The following is a 17,251-nucleotide window of genomic DNA, read 5'->3' as shown; positions in this document are numbered from 1 at the left end:
GCACAAGCTCATTTTCAAGAGAATGAAGACCTTGGTGTGTTTGTGCAGAGGGATAATAGTCTTGCTTTCAGCTCCTTAGTGCCTCAATCCATTACAAAGTCAAATATACCCAGTCCTTCCTGTGGCTTCTGGCCATTACTTAGATAATTAAGGTTTTAAACTCAGGCATTTAAATACATTTCTGGAGCTGTAGTGAAGCTAGTTCTCTGTATAGTCACTGGTGTCTCCAGATCATCCTAACCAGATTTTGGCCAATTATGCTAATCACAGAGCCTGAATCCAGGCACCAAAGCTAGGCATGTTTCTTGCTAGATGGTGTGAATGCACTAAAAATATGTGTCCTGTCAACTAAAATCTAAATGGGAAGTCCAGGTGACCAGACAGAAGGGAAACTAACTAACTGGCTTTCACGTGCCTTCTTTTTCTAATGCCTTTTTTTCTTTTCATTGAACCCTAGAAAGTGTTGTTTTCCTTGGGTGGATCCTTTCTTTACTATGCTGACCGGTTCAAGCTGTACAGTGCCTTCTGTGCCAGCCACACAAAAGTCCCCAAAGTCCTGGTGAAAGGTAAGAACCATGTACCAGACAAACAAACCTGGGCATGCAGGGAGAGAACTGTTGCAGCAACACTTTGGTTTGGGCTGGCTCAGGGTGTCTTTGTGGATGGTGGGAGGTGATCCCTGCTGCCCAAACTATGCATGGCAAGCTGTGTGGGAAGAATAGAGGCACACACGTGCCTGGTGGCTTTGCAGGAGCATTCACAGTAGGAAAGTATGTTTGCCTGGCCTGAGAGGCTCATAGACAGCTCTGCCATAGGTATTTTTAGACCACCATCAATGTAATGATACCCAGGTAGCTCATTACAAGCAGTTGCTAACCTCACGTGTAGCTCCCACACACACACTCAATTTATTCTCCCTGACATGTTGAGTTTCTTTGTAGTTGTGTGGGGAATGGAAAGATTTCATAATTGGGCAATGTGATGTGTGCTGATGGATCACTATATGCTTTGGAAATAGTGGTGATGCTTGTAATGACTTCTGGATCCTTCTAGAGTTTGTGCTGTGAATCCTTCCTAGAGTCAATCCTACTGAAGCTCTGGCCAATGTGGTTGAACATTCACTAGGAAAGGATCAAGCCTGGGACAATGTTTTATGGAAGCTGTCTAAATATTTTAACTTCACTGTGCTGTTTCTCCCCTCTTCTTCCTCTCACCTTCGTTCCAATTTGCCTGAGAAGTTTCCATGTGTGAATTCCTAGTCAGCTTTGACTTGCTGAGATGGAGATAAATGAACTGTGGTCTAGCTTATAAATGCTCGTGGGCCTCCTTGCCTTGGAGTGATGATTTTTTCCCCTGTGAAAGTGTTAATCTCTTAAAATTAGCAGTGCCTCATCCAATTAATTTTTGGCCAAGACATTAAATAAACAAATGGTTCCAGCTGTAGGAGCGATGCCATTAAGGGAGGAGCTCTTATTTTCCACACAATATCTGGATGCCTGACAATCAGAAGTTTTTTATTTCTTAGTTGATTTGGGGTTTGTTGAGTTTTAGAGGTTTGTTGTGGGGTTTTTTTGGTTGGTTGGGTTGGGGTTTTTTTGTTACCTTTGTTTGGTTGGTTTTGGGGGTTTTTTTCCCCTGTGTACATTTTTATTCATTTCTGCTTGTAAATTCTTGTTTACCATGCTGCAAAGAATACTTGGCAGCTCTGTGGAATACGTGAATAAATAGTTGGTTGGTAGTCACATTTATGCTATCTTTTGGTACCGTTTTGTTAGACCTTAATGTTAAGGCCAGAGACTAGGTAGATCTGATTGCTTTGTTTTGCTTTTTTCATTGATGACTGTGTTTATAAACGAGAAGTTATTGTCCTTGAGCTATGACAAGTGGTTGTCCTTGAGCTACGACACAAACAGAATTTGAAATTTTATTCCAGTGATAAATCTCTTTAAAACCCTGGGAGTGTATTTCAAATGTAGTTTGGTGCCCTCAGCTGAGGTGTAGGTGGCTTTTGGATTTGAAACTGAAGTTGCTTTATTGAAATCAAGTGACTGTCTGCAAAGAACCCACCCAACCTTGGCGAGGGACATGACGCTAATAAAAGCAATTGTGTGGAAGTGTGGAATTGTTCCTGCACTGAAAAACTTCTATCTCAAAATGCCATCTTCCCCATACATCCCTCCATGTAACAAATTTATGTTCTAGCAACAGAGAAAATGGTAACTTTACAAATTCATTAGTAGTCAGATAGAAAAGATGATAGCAGTCAGGTGTCCAGTCTGCCTGTACTCTCAAAATGTGTTTTACAGCCTCCTGCCTCCTTACTAGGTCTTAATTGTTGTTGTTGAGTACTGCATTTTAAAGTTTAACGAGTTAACAATAACCAGACCAGCCAATAGTACAGGTGTGCCTGTCAGACTAGACTCATGAATAGTAGCTTCTTACAAACAGCCAGTCTGAGCCTTTTCTTGAGGAAAGAGGTGATTAAAACAATTTATGCTGCTCTAAACAAGTTGCAAGGCCAGAAATACTGTGGATAGTGAAATCAAAGCCTGCATGTATTGGTATGGTATGTGGATGCCTGTTATTGAATCATAAATAGCACAGTTGTGGTAAAAAGAGTCAGTGACTCAAGATGTGAAGTGCCTAAATCTAATACTGTGGACCTGATAAATACACATTTTCTTACAAAATGTCTCTGGATAAATGAAAAGGTCACTTTATCAGGGCAGCTGTTATGATTTTAATTTCATCCAATTGCTTCATTTTAATTTTCCAGCCAAGACAGACACTGCTTTCAAAGCATTTCTGGATGCTCAGAATCCCCGGCGGCAGCACTCCTCCACACTGGAGTCTTACCTCATCAAACCTATCCAGCGGATACTGAAATACCCTCTCCTGCTGAAGGAGCTCTTTGCTCTGACTGATGTAGACAGTGAAGAACATTATCACCTTGATGGTAAGAAGCTGACCTACATTACTCTTCCCTGTTTAACCTCTGATCTGGAACCCTCTTCCTCGTCTTTCTGCTCAGAGCCTTAAAAATACCAATTGTCTCTTCCCCTATCTGTCTTTTCTTCTAGTGGCCATAAAAACAATGAACAAAGTTGCCAGCCACATTAATGAAATGCAGAAAATCCATGAAGAATATGGGGCAGTGTTTGACCAGCTCATAGCAGAACAAACAGGGGAGAAAAAAGAGGTAACAGATGATCGAACACAAGAGAAAAAGGCTGTTATTTTGGTGTTTGTACCAAATATTTACCTTGCATGTAATGTCATTTAAGTAGATCCTGGTGAAAACAGATAAATCCCAATCCAAGAACCACTTTTTCATGTGTGGCTCAATGAGTGGGATCAACATAAAGAAGAGGTGGGTTAATTCACCTTCACTGTTGTGCTTGGGTCAAAATCACATCCCAACCTGCACTTCACTGTTTTGATGTCCATATAAATAATCTTGGCCCGCTAGTCTGAGTGGACTAGCAGGCTGATACAAGATTTGGTGCTCTTTAATCACTTTTAAAAGATCAAAATATGAGCTGCACTGTGTGAGAAACAGCACTTTCTCTTTTAGAAAGTGTGGTAGTGGGCTTGATAATGTAGGACACCCTTGGGCTTTGGTCTAGGTACCTCATATGGTGCATATGTAAACATGTGATGATCCAGTGTGGTTCAGTCCTAGCTGACCATGTCAGAAACCTGTGGAAGGTATCTTGAAGTTTCAGACTGAGACCTGGACTCTCCATTTACCAATAAAATGTAAGGTTTTTATAGAATCATAGAATGGTTAGGGTTGGACCTCCAAAGGTCTAGTCCAACCCCCCCACAGTGAGCAGGGACATCCTCCACTAGATCAGGTTGCTCAGAGCCTTGTTGAGCCTGAGGTTTGCAGTGACTTAATGTGAGGGAAAGAGTAAGCTGTGGGGAGGAATGGAGTAAAGGTCAAGAGGGACTCAAGATAAGTAAACACTAAAGGGCTAATGGAAGCAGTGGTGTCAGTGAAGGTTGACCCTGCTAATGGAGTTTTGCCAGCAGCCAGGATGAAGAACAGAAGAGGCCTTCGGCTATAAGGCAAAGGAAGGCTGGAACAGAGCAGTGTTGGGGAAGCTTTGGGTGAGAGCTGCATAGCAGCAATGCAGAGGGAGGATCAAATGATGACTAGAGAGCAGGATTGGTTCCGACAAACAGCAGTGGCTTGAGAGAGCATGGGAGGATATCTGCTGGAAGAGCAATAGTGGTTGGGTGTTAATCCGGGAGAGGAGATAGCAAACACATATCTTAGAGCTGCTTTTGTTCTCAGAGAGACTTCAGGTTGTTGTTCTGATAGTATCCATGGTGTCCTTTGGCAAAAGTCAGGCTTCACAGAGAGGAGGGTGGAGTAATGGGATAACATGGCCCCTAGGCTGGGGATAGACCTTGGATTTGTCACTCTGGAAGACCACAAGTCAAAGATCCAGTCTTACATCTCCCAACAGTTGTTAATAACTCCTTTTATTAGTCCATTTTCAGAATTGTGGTTTCCACAGATCAGCCTTTGGGTGAAATCAAGAGCTATAGCAGCCATGGGGAGGAAGTGCTTTGACTGCTTGTCATGATGCAGTCTCTGAGCTTTTCCCCAGACTGTGAGTCTGATGGGGGCTATGCTTAAATGTTCAGAGAAAATGGAAAAAAATGGTAGGGAGAAAGATGGACCCAAGAGGAAAAATAAGGCAAAAAAAATATCTGTATTTTGCCCTGACTTCCCATCAAGTTACAATAGCTGGACTCTGAGTTTGACTTGGAATTTATGCTCACCAATTAATAATTTAACCACATCTATTGCTGTCACAATCTGTTCGTACATGCTTGCAGTAATCTGAAATATTCCAAAAGTTTACTTTGTGGGGCATTTTATGTTTGTTTAGGAATAACCTTCAGCAAGTTTTCTTGAACTGAATATTGAAGTAATAATCTTTCTCAAACTGATTACACATTGTCTTTGTGTTGTCAGGTTGCAGACCTATCGATGGGGGACTTGCTTTTGCATAATACAGTGATATGGCTGAATCCTCCTGCTTCACTGGGGAAATGGAAGAAGGAACCTGAGCTGGCAGCATTTGGTTTGTACCTAGTAATTTTATTTTGGAAGCCTTCTGCAAGGTTGGCTATACTTGTCTCAGCTGCAATGGTCATATTCTGGTGAAGAATTTGGAAATGGCTGCCATAATAGTGCAAACGTTTGATAAAGCCATATCCAAAGCTGTGAATTGAGAGTGCATAGAAAACTACTTGTCTCATTTCAGTTGTCTGATCTATGTCAACTATACTTCACATCCTCTAGAAGGGGTTGGGGGCTTGCAGAAGCTTTCCCTTATTTCTCTGTGCCTTTTGTCAAAAGTAACTTCTACATCTAAGCTTTTAAAAAGTGCTTCAAAGCTAAGGCAAGACTCCCAGTACATTGCTTTGGAGTGGTCTGTCTCCTGCTGAGGAGACTGTCTTGGGTGGCCAAACTCAAAATCTTAACTGCTGTTGGCATAGACCTGAAGATCTTTCCACTGCACTGAAGTGTGGTCCTTTGGAAAGGTACCTGATCACTAAATCACATCTCTTTTACTTTCAGAATTATTATCAAGTAATGAAGAATGTACTCAGTTCTCTTTAGTTGTTCCTACATTTTGAATTTCTGTTCACACAACAGGCTTTTCCTGTGCTGTTTCCAGAAAGTGATACTGGTTAAGAAGCCAGTGATTTTTATTTTTGGTTTTGTGTTTTACACCAAACAGATAATGAATGAAAACTCTTTCATTTATATGCTCTGCAAGAGCATATAAAAATAGACTGTTTTTCTGTAAGGTGGAAAGGCACCTGCTCATACCCTGAAGATTCATGGCCACATGAAAGCTGCTAGGAATATGCATCAACTCTTATTTACACCAAAAATCTTTGAATTGCTTTCATAAAATGTCCAAAATTAAGTGTCTGTGCAATTCATTCTGAAAACAAAAAGTCCATTTGAGGCTCAAAGAAAGAGGTCACAAGGGAAAGTGGTCTTGAAAGACAAATTCCATCTCCACGTGGGTATTATGTGGCAAAAGAGTAATCAGATGACACCTTTACTTGCCAGTGGTGCTAACATTTTCATTCAATATAGACACTGTCCCACCTGGAAGGGGTGGACATTCTGTCCAAGCACACTCTCATCTGCAGCCTGGCCACATGTAACTGGATGCTGCTCATTTGTCTGAGGTGAAATTAGCCAAGGGGACTGAAGTTTTTTTATTTTTTTTTACATAGGACTGTTGCTGTTTGAATAGTTGGTGTGATAACTGGTAACTTAAACTCTCAAGTTCCAAGTGACTTTGAAGTAACCTGTTTTTGTATGATAAAAATTGTTGAGCTTGGGTTTTGGGGGAAGAATATGCAAGAGGGCTGGTAGATTTATTCCTACCCTCCCTCCCTGACTCAGGTGAGGGCTGTCAGAGGAATTTAACAGTCTGTGTGCTTGGGCATAGGAGACCCATTCCCAACCTTACTGACTACATGGCTTTTGTTTCTAACTTTCTTCTGTAGTGTTCAAAACTGCTGTGGTCCTTGTATACAAAGACGGTTCCAAACAGAAGAAAAAACTTGTAAGTTGCATGGACTCTTTCAGTGATGCTATTTGCATCTGTGGTGCTATGATCCAGGTTTGCTCTCCATAAAGCTGTGGTGCTAGAGTGTGCTTTTGCGTATGTGGTCCTTGTTCTCTGCCACACAGCTGAGGTTTTGGGCAGTGCAGAGTGTCTTGCTGTTCAGCCTGGGTGCTGTGGACCATGAGCATTCATTTAATTTACCCTTTGCTCTCTGCTGGACTAGTCATTCATGTTACCTGTCACACATGCCTTGCTACACTGTTTATAGTGTTAAAGAAAACTTTTCCCATGTATGGCATAAACCAAAGTGTGATTTGAAATGTTGAAGTCAACTGACCACAACATAACTTCAGAGTGACTAAAGCAAAACTAATGCATGTAGCTAAGTGTGTGTACACTTGGAGAAGAGAATGCAGCATTAGTCTCAAATGGCTTTTGAAGGCATTGATAAGAATTGATTTGCCTGATGGTTATTTTTGTCTAGGTTTTAGCAAGATCTTCATAGATAAAGCACTTCAGTGACACTGGTTACTAAGATGTAGTGAGAAAGTAAGAACTGCAGCAAGTCTCTAGCTGGACATTCTCAGTGCAAAGCACAGGAAACTTTTGTCTTCCAAGGTGTCTTATTTCCTAACAGTATTTTGACATTCTTCCAGGGAGGATCACATAGAGCTTCAATTTATGAAGACTGGGATCCGTTCCGCTTTCGCCACATGATACCTTTAGAAGCACTACAGGTTCGAGCGCTGGCAAGTGCAGGTAATGTTCCTGCTGCATGAATTTGGCAGAGTTCTTAATGGTTGGTCGGGGGAGTGTGGGGAATTCACTGAACAGTATTTGTCCTTAGTATGTGTGTATGTACTTTTGGGGTCCCACCCACAACCTCAACGTCCATAATAGCCCTGAAGAGAGACCAAGGGACAGAATGTCCAGTTGTCTCCAGCTTGTCAGTACTTTTCTGAAGCCAGGTTTAGTTCTGGAAGAACAAAGAAAAGTTGTTGCTTGAGAACTTAATATCTTATATCATTAAAAAATTCAAAATGTTAAACAATTTATTCCTTTTCTAATGCATAAGTGGAAAGAACATAGGAGGTAGCTGTAAAATGTTAATAATGCTCTATGGGACACCTGAAAAACTGAGGGCTTTTTGTGGGGTTTTTTTCATATTTTCATGGGACCAAGTGAGTGCATATAAAACACTATGAGATTTTGGCAAGTTTAAGAGTTTGTTTCATTAGTTACTTGCCCACTGCTGCCTTTCAGCAATGATGTAATACTATTTCCAGTGTATTATCTGTTGTCCTGGATGGTCTTAAACTATTTCTTCAGGATTACAGAATAAATACTCTACAACTGCCTGAGTGGAGGTTGTAGCGAGATGGCTGTCAGTCTCTTCTTCCAAGTAGCAAGTGGTAGGACAAGAGGAAATGGATTCAGGTTGCACCAGCGGAGGTTTAGGTTGGACATTAGGAGAAATTTCTTCACCGAAAGTGGTGTCAAGCACTGAAGCAGGCTGCCCACAGAAGTGGTGGAATCACCATCCCTGGAGGTATTCAAAAGATGTGTAGATGTGGTACTTAGGGATGTGGTTTATTGGTGAATTTGGTAGCGCTGGATTAATGGTTGAACTTGATGATCTTAAAGGTCTCTTCCAACCAAAACTATTCTATGATTCTCTAATTGAGGTCAAATATGAGAAACTGTTACATGAAGTTCTGCTTGTTTTTCACTTTAGATGCAGAGACCAATTCTGTATGTGAGATTGTCCATGTTAAATCTGAGTCTGAAGGCAGGCCAGAAAGAACTTTTCACCTTTGCTGTAGGTAAGTGTATTTCTGTATTTTCAATGGCAGCTGCATCCCTGGGTCCCAGCCTGCCTTTGTCTTTGCCTTAGGGCAGTCTGCGAACAAGCCAGTAGGGAAAGTGGGGAAAGGGTGTTAAAGCCTTACAAAATTCTGCCTTTCAGAAGTAAAATGGATTAAAATAAAGGCATATATTTGATCTGCCTTGCACCTTGATGGGAATTACAATTTTTCTTTCACAAATTACATCCAGTTAAATTCCAGCATTGAATCTTTATGCCAGATAGCTGCTAACATGCCATGTTCAGCTGGTACTTTTCATGACACCAAGTCCCAACTTCTGCTGTTAGGTCATTGCCCTTTCCTTAAGTTGCCCTTGTTAGGTCATTGCCCTTTCCTTCATTGTGATGGTTGCCCTGACATGTTTTAGAGTTCAAATGAAAGTTTAATACACAATTTCATCAGGGTCCAACAAAGCTCATATTAAGCCAGTTACTACTATGAGGTAGTAGAGTTGCAGGACTTACGCTTGGTGTGTGTTTATAGGAGATAAACTGAGATTTTAATTAGGCACAATAGGTCAGCTTAATGTGTGTCAGACAAAGTGAAGTGCATTGTTGGTAATGGAAGAAAAGGAAGCCTCAAGAGGGGTGCATGGCTAAATGTGTCGTTAATGAACCATGTATTTGTTTCCTTGGATGTCCATTGCAATAACTCTAGATTTAGCTTTGCTTTGAAAATACTGCATTAAATTGAGTCTTCTCTGGGGGGAAATGCATGCCAGTTGGTTTGCACTGACTTAAATAATGGCCAGTTCTGTAGTTTATCTCATTTGTAGTGAGCTTTTACTAGTTCCCAGGAGATGACACCAGCTTTTGTATTCTTGTCTATTTTTCAGTTCACCAGAACACAGGAAGGACTTTCTGAAGGCAGTGCACTCAATTCTGCGGGATAAACACAGAAGACAGCTTCTTAAAACCGAAAGTTTGCCCTCATCCCAGCAATATGTTCCTTTTGGTGGAAAAAGATTGTGTGCTCTAAAAGGTGCAAGGCCAGCCATGAACAGGGCAGGTACTGTAGGGCTACAGACTTTCAAGATCCCAGTAACCCCAGCACCATTTTAGGACATGTGGTGGTGTCTGTTACTTGTGTATTAGGATTAGCATTCTCTCCTGTGTGTGTAAAAACTGCTGGTTTTCCATGCTTCACTTCCTTGAGAGCCTTAAATTGCCTCTATTTACCTTGCTTTGCACTCAAGGCTCAGCTTCAGAGTGGTCCTTCTGGCATGAAAGGAAGAAATGGGATTCCCATCAATACCGATTGGCTGTGCACTTTTACCTGGAAATGGGTTTCAGCTGAACAAAGCAGAAGCCTGCTGCATATTTCTTAAAAGCCTGTACAGAATTCTGAGCTAACCCTAGCACTTTTAAAACTAAAATGCACAAGAAAAATCAGCTCCCCCAGGCAAGTGGCTTAGGTTGAAGAGATAGCTTTGTATGTCCTCCTTTTTAGCCTTTTTAGCTCTGTTGTTAATGGACACTACTTCTACTTCTCACATTATGAGAGGCGTGTGCTTGATACTGTTATTTTTCTAATGGCCTGTCCTAAACCATGGGTTTTATTTTCAGTTGGCTTTAGGCAAAAAAGCAATGAGAACATGTTCAGGGAAGAACAGATTTTCATTTTCAGACCAGTAGATGATGGAGCAAAGAACCATTTGCTTCCAACTTTAAAGTACACAGCATTGCTGCGTGTTTTGTTCTGGTCTGTTTCTTTGTTTTTGTTTTGTTTTGTTTCTGCTCATTAGATCCAGCAATGTAGACAACCAGGCTTTCTGTTCCTCTTCTGTACTGGGCAGGCCAGACCAGTAACATTTGCAGCATGGCTTCTCACTCAGGGTGTTGCTAGCCATCTGTCTCAGAGACACGTAAAACCATAAGGAAAAGAGTCAAAGGAGGGACAAAACAAAACTCTCTTACCATAAGGCTGCTTCAGTCAGCCTGTGGGGCTAACCTGCTGTAGGTGCCAAACCTTTCAGTTTGGCTCGCTGGTGCATTTGCATGGTGAATTCTGCAGGGATGAAAATCTCCTCTTAGAGTCCAGACCTCTCACTACTGTTAAAATTTGCAACTGCTGAGCTGTTTTACCTAATGCATGTTTTGAGGCTCAGGGATATTAAAATGTAACCCCGCCCCCAAGGCCGAGTTTAATAAAATCATACTGCAAGTGCTAAGGTCCTGTTTAGTAGAGGGGGACAAAGTGTAACCTCGGAGTTCACCTGCTTGCCACGGACCTACGTGTGTGCACGTAAAGCGCTGGAATGCCTGCAGATCCTTCAGCTGCAGGATTCGTCCCATGCTTTGCCTCACGAGCCTCTTATGAAGATGCTCCAACAGAGAAGATGTGAATTTGCTAATTGGGCCAGTTGCAAAAGCTAGTAGACCAGCTGATGATGAGTAAGGAACTTCTGAAAGTTTGTCTGGTTTGGGGATTTTCTTTTTGCCTCCAGTACCGTGGGAGCGGGGAAAGGAATAGCAAAACCTAGATAGGGAACTTACTTCCCCGTAAATAACACAACGATTGCAACATCTACAGCACCAAGGAAATCTGTAGTTTTGCTCTTCCCTGAGACAGAGCAATTTCCCATGCTGAGGTGTAAGGCTAGCTGGTTTTCATGGTGTGCTGACAGCAGGTCACTGCCTGTGAGAAGCTGAGCTGAACAGATGCACTTTGTGCTGGCTGGCTGGCTGCCTACCGCTTAGGAGGAACAGTAATTGTGGGCCATTATTCCAACTGCGGATCTTAGTAGCAGAAAGTCCTTTTTCAGCTGGAGAGAGACCTGTGCTGAGGAGCTGAGTGAAGTGTGACTTGCCAGCAGGGAGGATGCGGAATGACCAGGTCATTTGTGGGAGTCTGTCTGCTTTGTGCCTAGCAGTGCTAAATAAAGGGCCTCTGGAAGACTTAACTTTTAAAAGAGAGCTGTACCGTGTGTAAAAAGCCTGTGGGATTTTATCTTTGTGTGTGTGCAGTGTCAGCCCCAAGCAAGTCTCTTGGGAGGAGGAGGCGGCGGCTGGCCCGAAACAGGTTTACCATTGACTCAGATGCCGTCTACACAAGCAGCCCTGAAAAAGAGCCCCAGCAGCCCACACACAGTGGGGACACTGACCGCTGGGTAGAGGAACAGTTTGACCTTGCTCAGTACGAGGAGCAGGAGGACATCAAGGAAACGGACATCCTCAGTGATGACGATGAGTACTGCGAGGCCATGAGAGGTGCCATGGCTGACCAAGATCTCCAGGAGCGACTGCAGGCAGCCTCCATCACAAGCAGCCAGCCATGCCGAGGAGACTGCCCACGCCCAGCCATGGACACGCATGCCTCCAGGATGACCCAGCTGAAGAAGCAGGCAGCCTTCTCTGGCATCAACGGTGACGTGGAGGGCCACGGCGAGGAGGTCATCTGGGTTAGACGGGAAGACTTTGTCCCCAGCAGGAAACTGAACACAGAGCTCTAAACTGGTCCCCTTCCCCACCTGGATGCGTAGGTCTCCCCGTCCCACCTTCCATCCCTCCCTCCTGGCCCCGCAGACTGCGGAGAGCTGATCCAGATAGATTGCACACTTGCACACACCATTTCGGCAGCTGAATTGGTCCAAAGCCATGCGGCCACACTTTAGGCAACTGTAAAACGCTCAAAACCTGGAACAGAATAAGCTTAAGGTCCTGTCTTATGTTACCAAGGGCTTTCACACTATTTTATTTATTCTAAAATAATCAGGGGCTGAAATTAAGTATGGGGAAAATATCATCACTGGAAAACAAATTACTCTGGATGTCTTAACCTACGTGCAGCAAACTAGCTTAAACAATAGCACAACGAACAGAGGGTTTTATAGCCGTAAAACATCAGTTGTAGGTTCATCTCCTTAATGAGGAAACTGCCTTTTTAACGTGTACAGTTGCAGTACTCTTAGTACTTTTCTCTCTTTAAATGTAAGAGAATATACATGTATTTTAGGAATGCTTGAGGAAAGGTTTGGGATTTTTGTTGTGTTAAGTCCTTTTGGTCTGTGGCTGGTCTAATTTAATGTCAATGTTGGAAGATCTAGTTTTACATAATATTATAAAGATGCCAAACTCTCATAAAAGAGATCCAAATTTAACACTTGAAGAAATATTTTTTTGTATTTTACCTGAGATGCAGGGGCACAAAGGGATAAGAATTTTACAGCATTGGCATAGCTCCACGTCTAGGATACGAGGCTAGCTTTTTGCAGAGGGTTAGGAATGGTGGTTTTATATTAAAATATGAACTGGAAACTCTTATTTAGGTATAACTTTCTTCAGGAAAAGGATTATTGTATATGTTTGAGACTGGAGTTTAGTTAGGTAATAAAAAGAATAAAATAAAATTACATGACTGAATTGGAGTGGACCAAACCAATTCATGGTGTAACCTCACTGGAGCCAGTGTAGCAACATCAGAGGATCCCTTTGGTCCACTCTGTCTGGCAAAGTTTGGGCTTAGGGGACAGGGAAGTCATGGCCAAAAAACTGACCTCATCCACTCTCCTACTGTGGGTGAAACTAGTGTATTTTAATTCCTTTATAAAAGCTTTTCCACTGCAATAGAGTATGAACAAGTTCTACACAAGCAAACCTCTTTAACATTTAAAATCTTTTATTTAAAAGCCTAAAACAGGGTAAAATATGACTAAAATTTTGTTGTTTTAAAGTAGACTTCCAAAAACAAAACACAGCACTTTTTTTTTTTTAATTTATATAGCTTTTCCCATTTCAATTTCACCTGTAAGAAAAAAAGAAAAATAATATTAAATGTTCCTTTTCACCCCCCCGGTTTGTTTGCTGGTATCTATTGATGTTTGACACATTAGTAGGTACTTTGAAAACCTGAAATTTTGTAATAGCTGTAGGGTTATATTTTATAAAATCCACTCTGACTATATTTTAAAACATAACAAAAATTATTCCCCCCACTCCCCCAAAATACATCACTGTCTTTGTGTCCCAGCTAACATTCTCCCCTTGCCCCCCACCCCTTTCTGGTTTCTGGTGCACTATACTTGATCTTATGAAAGCTTTCTCTATTAACCTTTTGCTATCTTCTGATTTCTTTTCGTAAAAGCTTTAGAAAGGTTTCTATACCCTTTGTATTATCACATCATTGTTTTATATCATCTACTTGTCAGTTGTGTCCCAGCGTATTAGAGAAGTGGAGGTTTTAGCTGTCCTATGCTGTACCCAGCGGAATACAGTCAGCGCTGAAATACTGGAAGGCTGGTACTGGGAAGGTACCGTTGTTCTTGTACATAATGTCATGACATGTCTATGTCAAAGGTTCTTATATATTTCTTTTATAAGCTGAAAGAAGGTCTATTTTTATGTTTTTAGTTCTATGAATGGAACGTTGTAAATGCCTGTCAGAAATAAAATACTGAAAAAAAAAAAAAAAAAGCAAGAGAGTAGTGTGGGTATGTGCATGCTCCAACAGAGGTACCTCAATCAGTAGAGGTAAGCAAGGAAGCAAGTACTGCAGTAGATGAAGCTGTGGAATCACTCTCCTAGCTTTAATAACCTGTAGGCAGACTCCTTTTTAGCAAGGTTTCCACCCTTTAGCAGTGTATGCCCTGTATCATGTGCAGATACCCCTTTAGAATGGGTTCAGTCATCTTGGCTTTGCTTTTTGGTGAGGTATGAGGTCTGAGCTCTCAGGTAAATAACATCTCCCTTGGTCAGCACAGGCTGAGCTTCAGCCTGTCCCACACGAAAGGCTAGGGCAAGATTGTTGGCTTCCCCTCTCTCCTGTTGAAACCTCAGTTTTAGGTCTAAGCCTGGAGCCTTGCCTGTTACAGAATGAAAAACAAGACAGACAGGAGATCAAACACTACATGTAAGTATTTGCCCAGTGTGCCTGTTTGGCATGCACTGTGGCACAAACTGAAGCTTTCCCTTGGTGGGGCAACTAACTTCAACATGGCACAGTCAAGCCTGCAACCAGCAACATGTTCCCCAGATTCCTGAAATTGCATCAACCTCTACTGAAACATGAGTACAGAGCATGTTAGTACTTGCTTGTGTGCTTAGCAGAGAACAAATCAGGACAAGTTAAAACTTCTAGTTTAAATGCCAGAGTCTTTCTTTAGATGGGTGAATGTGTTTGTCTTCTCGACAGTTTAGTTTTCACTAGCTACTGCAATGATTCAGGCAACTGATTTCAGTTTGCACACTGTATGAAGCTGCTTAAAGAGCTTGTCCTACTACAATAACATCATTTAATGCCTTGCATTAAAAAATGATATTATGTAGTTCATTTTTCACATATCAAGCCTTACACAGAAGGTGTGACAGCTTGAAAGTGTAATGCTATGGGGTAGTTCTTTTATTCTGACCTAGCAGTTGCTGTAGCTTAGGAAAGAGCCCTCAGGGTAGGGCTCAGCTTGTATTTTGCAGAAGTGAGAGTTGCAATTATCCTTACTACATCCATAATTAGGAATGCCTGTTTTTCTGTGCTGGTCACATGGACCCTTAAGTGTGTATTTTAAAAAGAGAGAGGAAAAAAATAGCAAATACCAGAAGAATGCCAACATTGGAAGAGCTCTCCAGTCTTGCCATGGCTGGTTATTATTCCAAAACCCCTTCCTTTGGGGTGTTGAATTTTAGTCTGAGTGTAAGGGGTATGGGATGGTGTTTTGCAGCCCAAGCAGGAGCTTTCCTGGCCAGCACATTGAGACTCTACCACTTTGTTTAGTGGAACTAGGACTAGTGATGCTGGGACTAGTGATGCAGAGGCAGTTGGATTCTATATATGGATTTTGGCATATTGTCCCTAAAAGGTGAGCTGGTGGACATGAGGGAATTATTGGAAAACAAGGTGTTATTGCCAAAGCTGTGAGAAGAGCCTTAAACAGCCCCCTTGGTATTGCCTGCAGTAGAACAGCAGCTGTCTCCTGCAGGGAGAGTACAGGCACCCTGTAGCACTGAGGCTTGTAAAGTGTTTTTCTTAACTCTTGTTTTACAAGTAAGTTGTTGTGTTTGTGTTTTCTCTAGCAGACCTGCTTTGCTTGCACCAGCTTCAGGACAACACAGGAAATGCTTTGTTTCGGAGGCAATTGTCTCTGCAAATAACAAGTCAAGAATGTGACCCCACTCCCTCTGTGCAGCTATTTTGAATGTGGCCAGATAATCGTGGAGACAGCAAACAGTGCTTCCCACAGCTCATGTTCCCACTCCTGGTGTCTTCAGCAACTTGCTTTCCTGTTAATTTTATTCTCAACAGTTGCTGAGGCACTGCTGCTGAACACTGGGCTTTTAAAAATCCTTCCAGTCACAAGACCTGTCATGTGTGTTGATTGAAGACCATCAGCGTGTCAGCGTTACTGAACGAATCCAGTCCAGCATTTTGGAAACTTGCTGTGGCTCTGCCTTATTCAGGGGGCAAGTGAGGGGAAAGAAAGCCTTTGAAAAATCACTTCCTCTGTTTCTTCTTTCCTTCAGCCACATCCTGTTAATACCATATAGTGCCTCTGTGTTGTACATGGGCATGAGCTTGAGTAGATTTCTGCAACAGTGAAATCTTATAACAGCCTCAGGGCCTGGGCAAATTGTTCCCATTTTAAGCTTGACAAATGAAGCCAGGTGGAAGGGTACACACCAAGGTCATGCAGTGAGCCTGTGGTACTGCTGAAAGGCTTACAGAAGGATGTTCAGCCATGTTCAGTCTGGACAGTGTTGCCTTTTTGTTAATGTGAAGAAGTAATTAGCCGTAGTAAGGAATCCTTTCTTGTGGGAGGGTAATAAAGTGATCAGAAAAATCACACAGACTGCCTGGGCAGTGGGGGTTTGTTTGCCCATTATGTGCAGCTGTGCTATCCAGTTTGCTTTCTCCTTTCAATTCTGTGTTTACAATCAATATAATAAGAGGAGGGATGATGATGAGTCAGGGAATAAGAGAACCAATGAGAATTGGGGTTGTTCAGCTGGGAGAAGAAGGCTCCAGGGAGACCTTAAAGCAAGATTTCAATATCCAAAGGGGACCTGCAGGAAGGCTGGGGAGGGCCTGTTTAGATGGGTATGTAGTGATAAGATGAGGGGCAATGGTTTTAAACTGGAGCAGGGTAGATTTAGTTGGACATTAGGAGGAAGCTCTTCACAATGAGGGTAGTGAAATACTGGAACAGATTGCCCAGAGATGTGGTGGAGGCCCCATCACTGGAGACATTCAAGGTCAAACTTGATGGGGCCCTGAGCACCCTGATGTAGTTAAAGACGTCCCTGCTTACTCCAGAGGAGCTGGACCCTGCGAGGGTCCCTTCCAACCCTATGCATTCTATGATTCTAAGTACTTTCCCTGTGATCTTCCAAATAAAGCCATGATTTATGTAGCTGTTCCCCTCTATGCACTGATGTTACAGGCAAGGTTGACTGCACACATCCTCAGTGGAATACACCTTCGTGTGCCTGCAAGAACAGCTTGTTGAGACACCATCCCATTCCAGGAACCATGTGGAGAAAGTCCTGAGCAGCCTGGTCTGATCCTGGAACTGGCCTTGCTTAGGGCAGGAGGTTGGACCGGAGGCTTACTGAGGGGCCTTCACACCTGCATTATCCTGTGGTGCTGTGACTCCTCCTCTGTACCCCTCCATTCCTGGCCTCAAAGGATAAGTTTCAGTTTGGTTTGTTATTTGGGGGTTTTGGTGGTTTTTTTTTGGTTTGTTGTTTTTTTGGTTTTTTTGTTTGTTTGTTTTTCTCCCCAGTCAGGAACAAACTGTAACATTTATCCTGATTTTTTTATCAAAAGATGAAAATATTGCAATGGAAC

At 42.4% G+C, this 17,251-nt stretch overlaps 1 protein-coding gene across 3 annotated transcripts in view; it reads left to right on the top strand.

The window, feature by feature from the left end:
- Positions 1-11,927, top strand: part of TIAM1 (TIAM Rac1 associated GEF 1) — a 98,912-nt gene extending 86,985 nt beyond the window's left edge. For all 3 annotated transcript variants that reach the window (XM_054381845.1, XM_054381830.1, XM_054381837.1), the window contains 9 exons: positions 458-566; positions 2,777-2,956; positions 3,081-3,199; positions 4,991-5,099; positions 6,550-6,608; positions 7,268-7,370; positions 8,347-8,434; positions 9,312-9,484; positions 11,443-11,927. In XM_054381845.1, coding sequence (XP_054237820.1) covers positions 458-566; positions 2,777-2,956; positions 3,081-3,199; positions 4,991-5,099; positions 6,550-6,608; positions 7,268-7,370; positions 8,347-8,434; positions 9,312-9,484; positions 11,443-11,927 — 1,425 coding nt within the window. The remainder of the gene's footprint in view (positions 1-457; positions 567-2,776; positions 2,957-3,080; positions 3,200-4,990; positions 5,100-6,549; positions 6,609-7,267; positions 7,371-8,346; positions 8,435-9,311; positions 9,485-11,442) is intronic.
- Positions 11,928-17,251: the final 5,324 nt, after the last annotated feature.

The sequence above is a fragment of the Indicator indicator genome, chromosome 1, assembly GCF_027791375.1.
Source record: "Indicator indicator isolate 239-I01 chromosome 1, UM_Iind_1.1, whole genome shotgun sequence".
Lineage (NCBI taxonomy): Eukaryota > Metazoa > Chordata > Aves > Piciformes > Indicatoridae > Indicator > Indicator indicator.
Note: the sequence above shows the minus strand (reverse complement) of the source record. Positions and strands in the feature narration are given on the sequence as shown.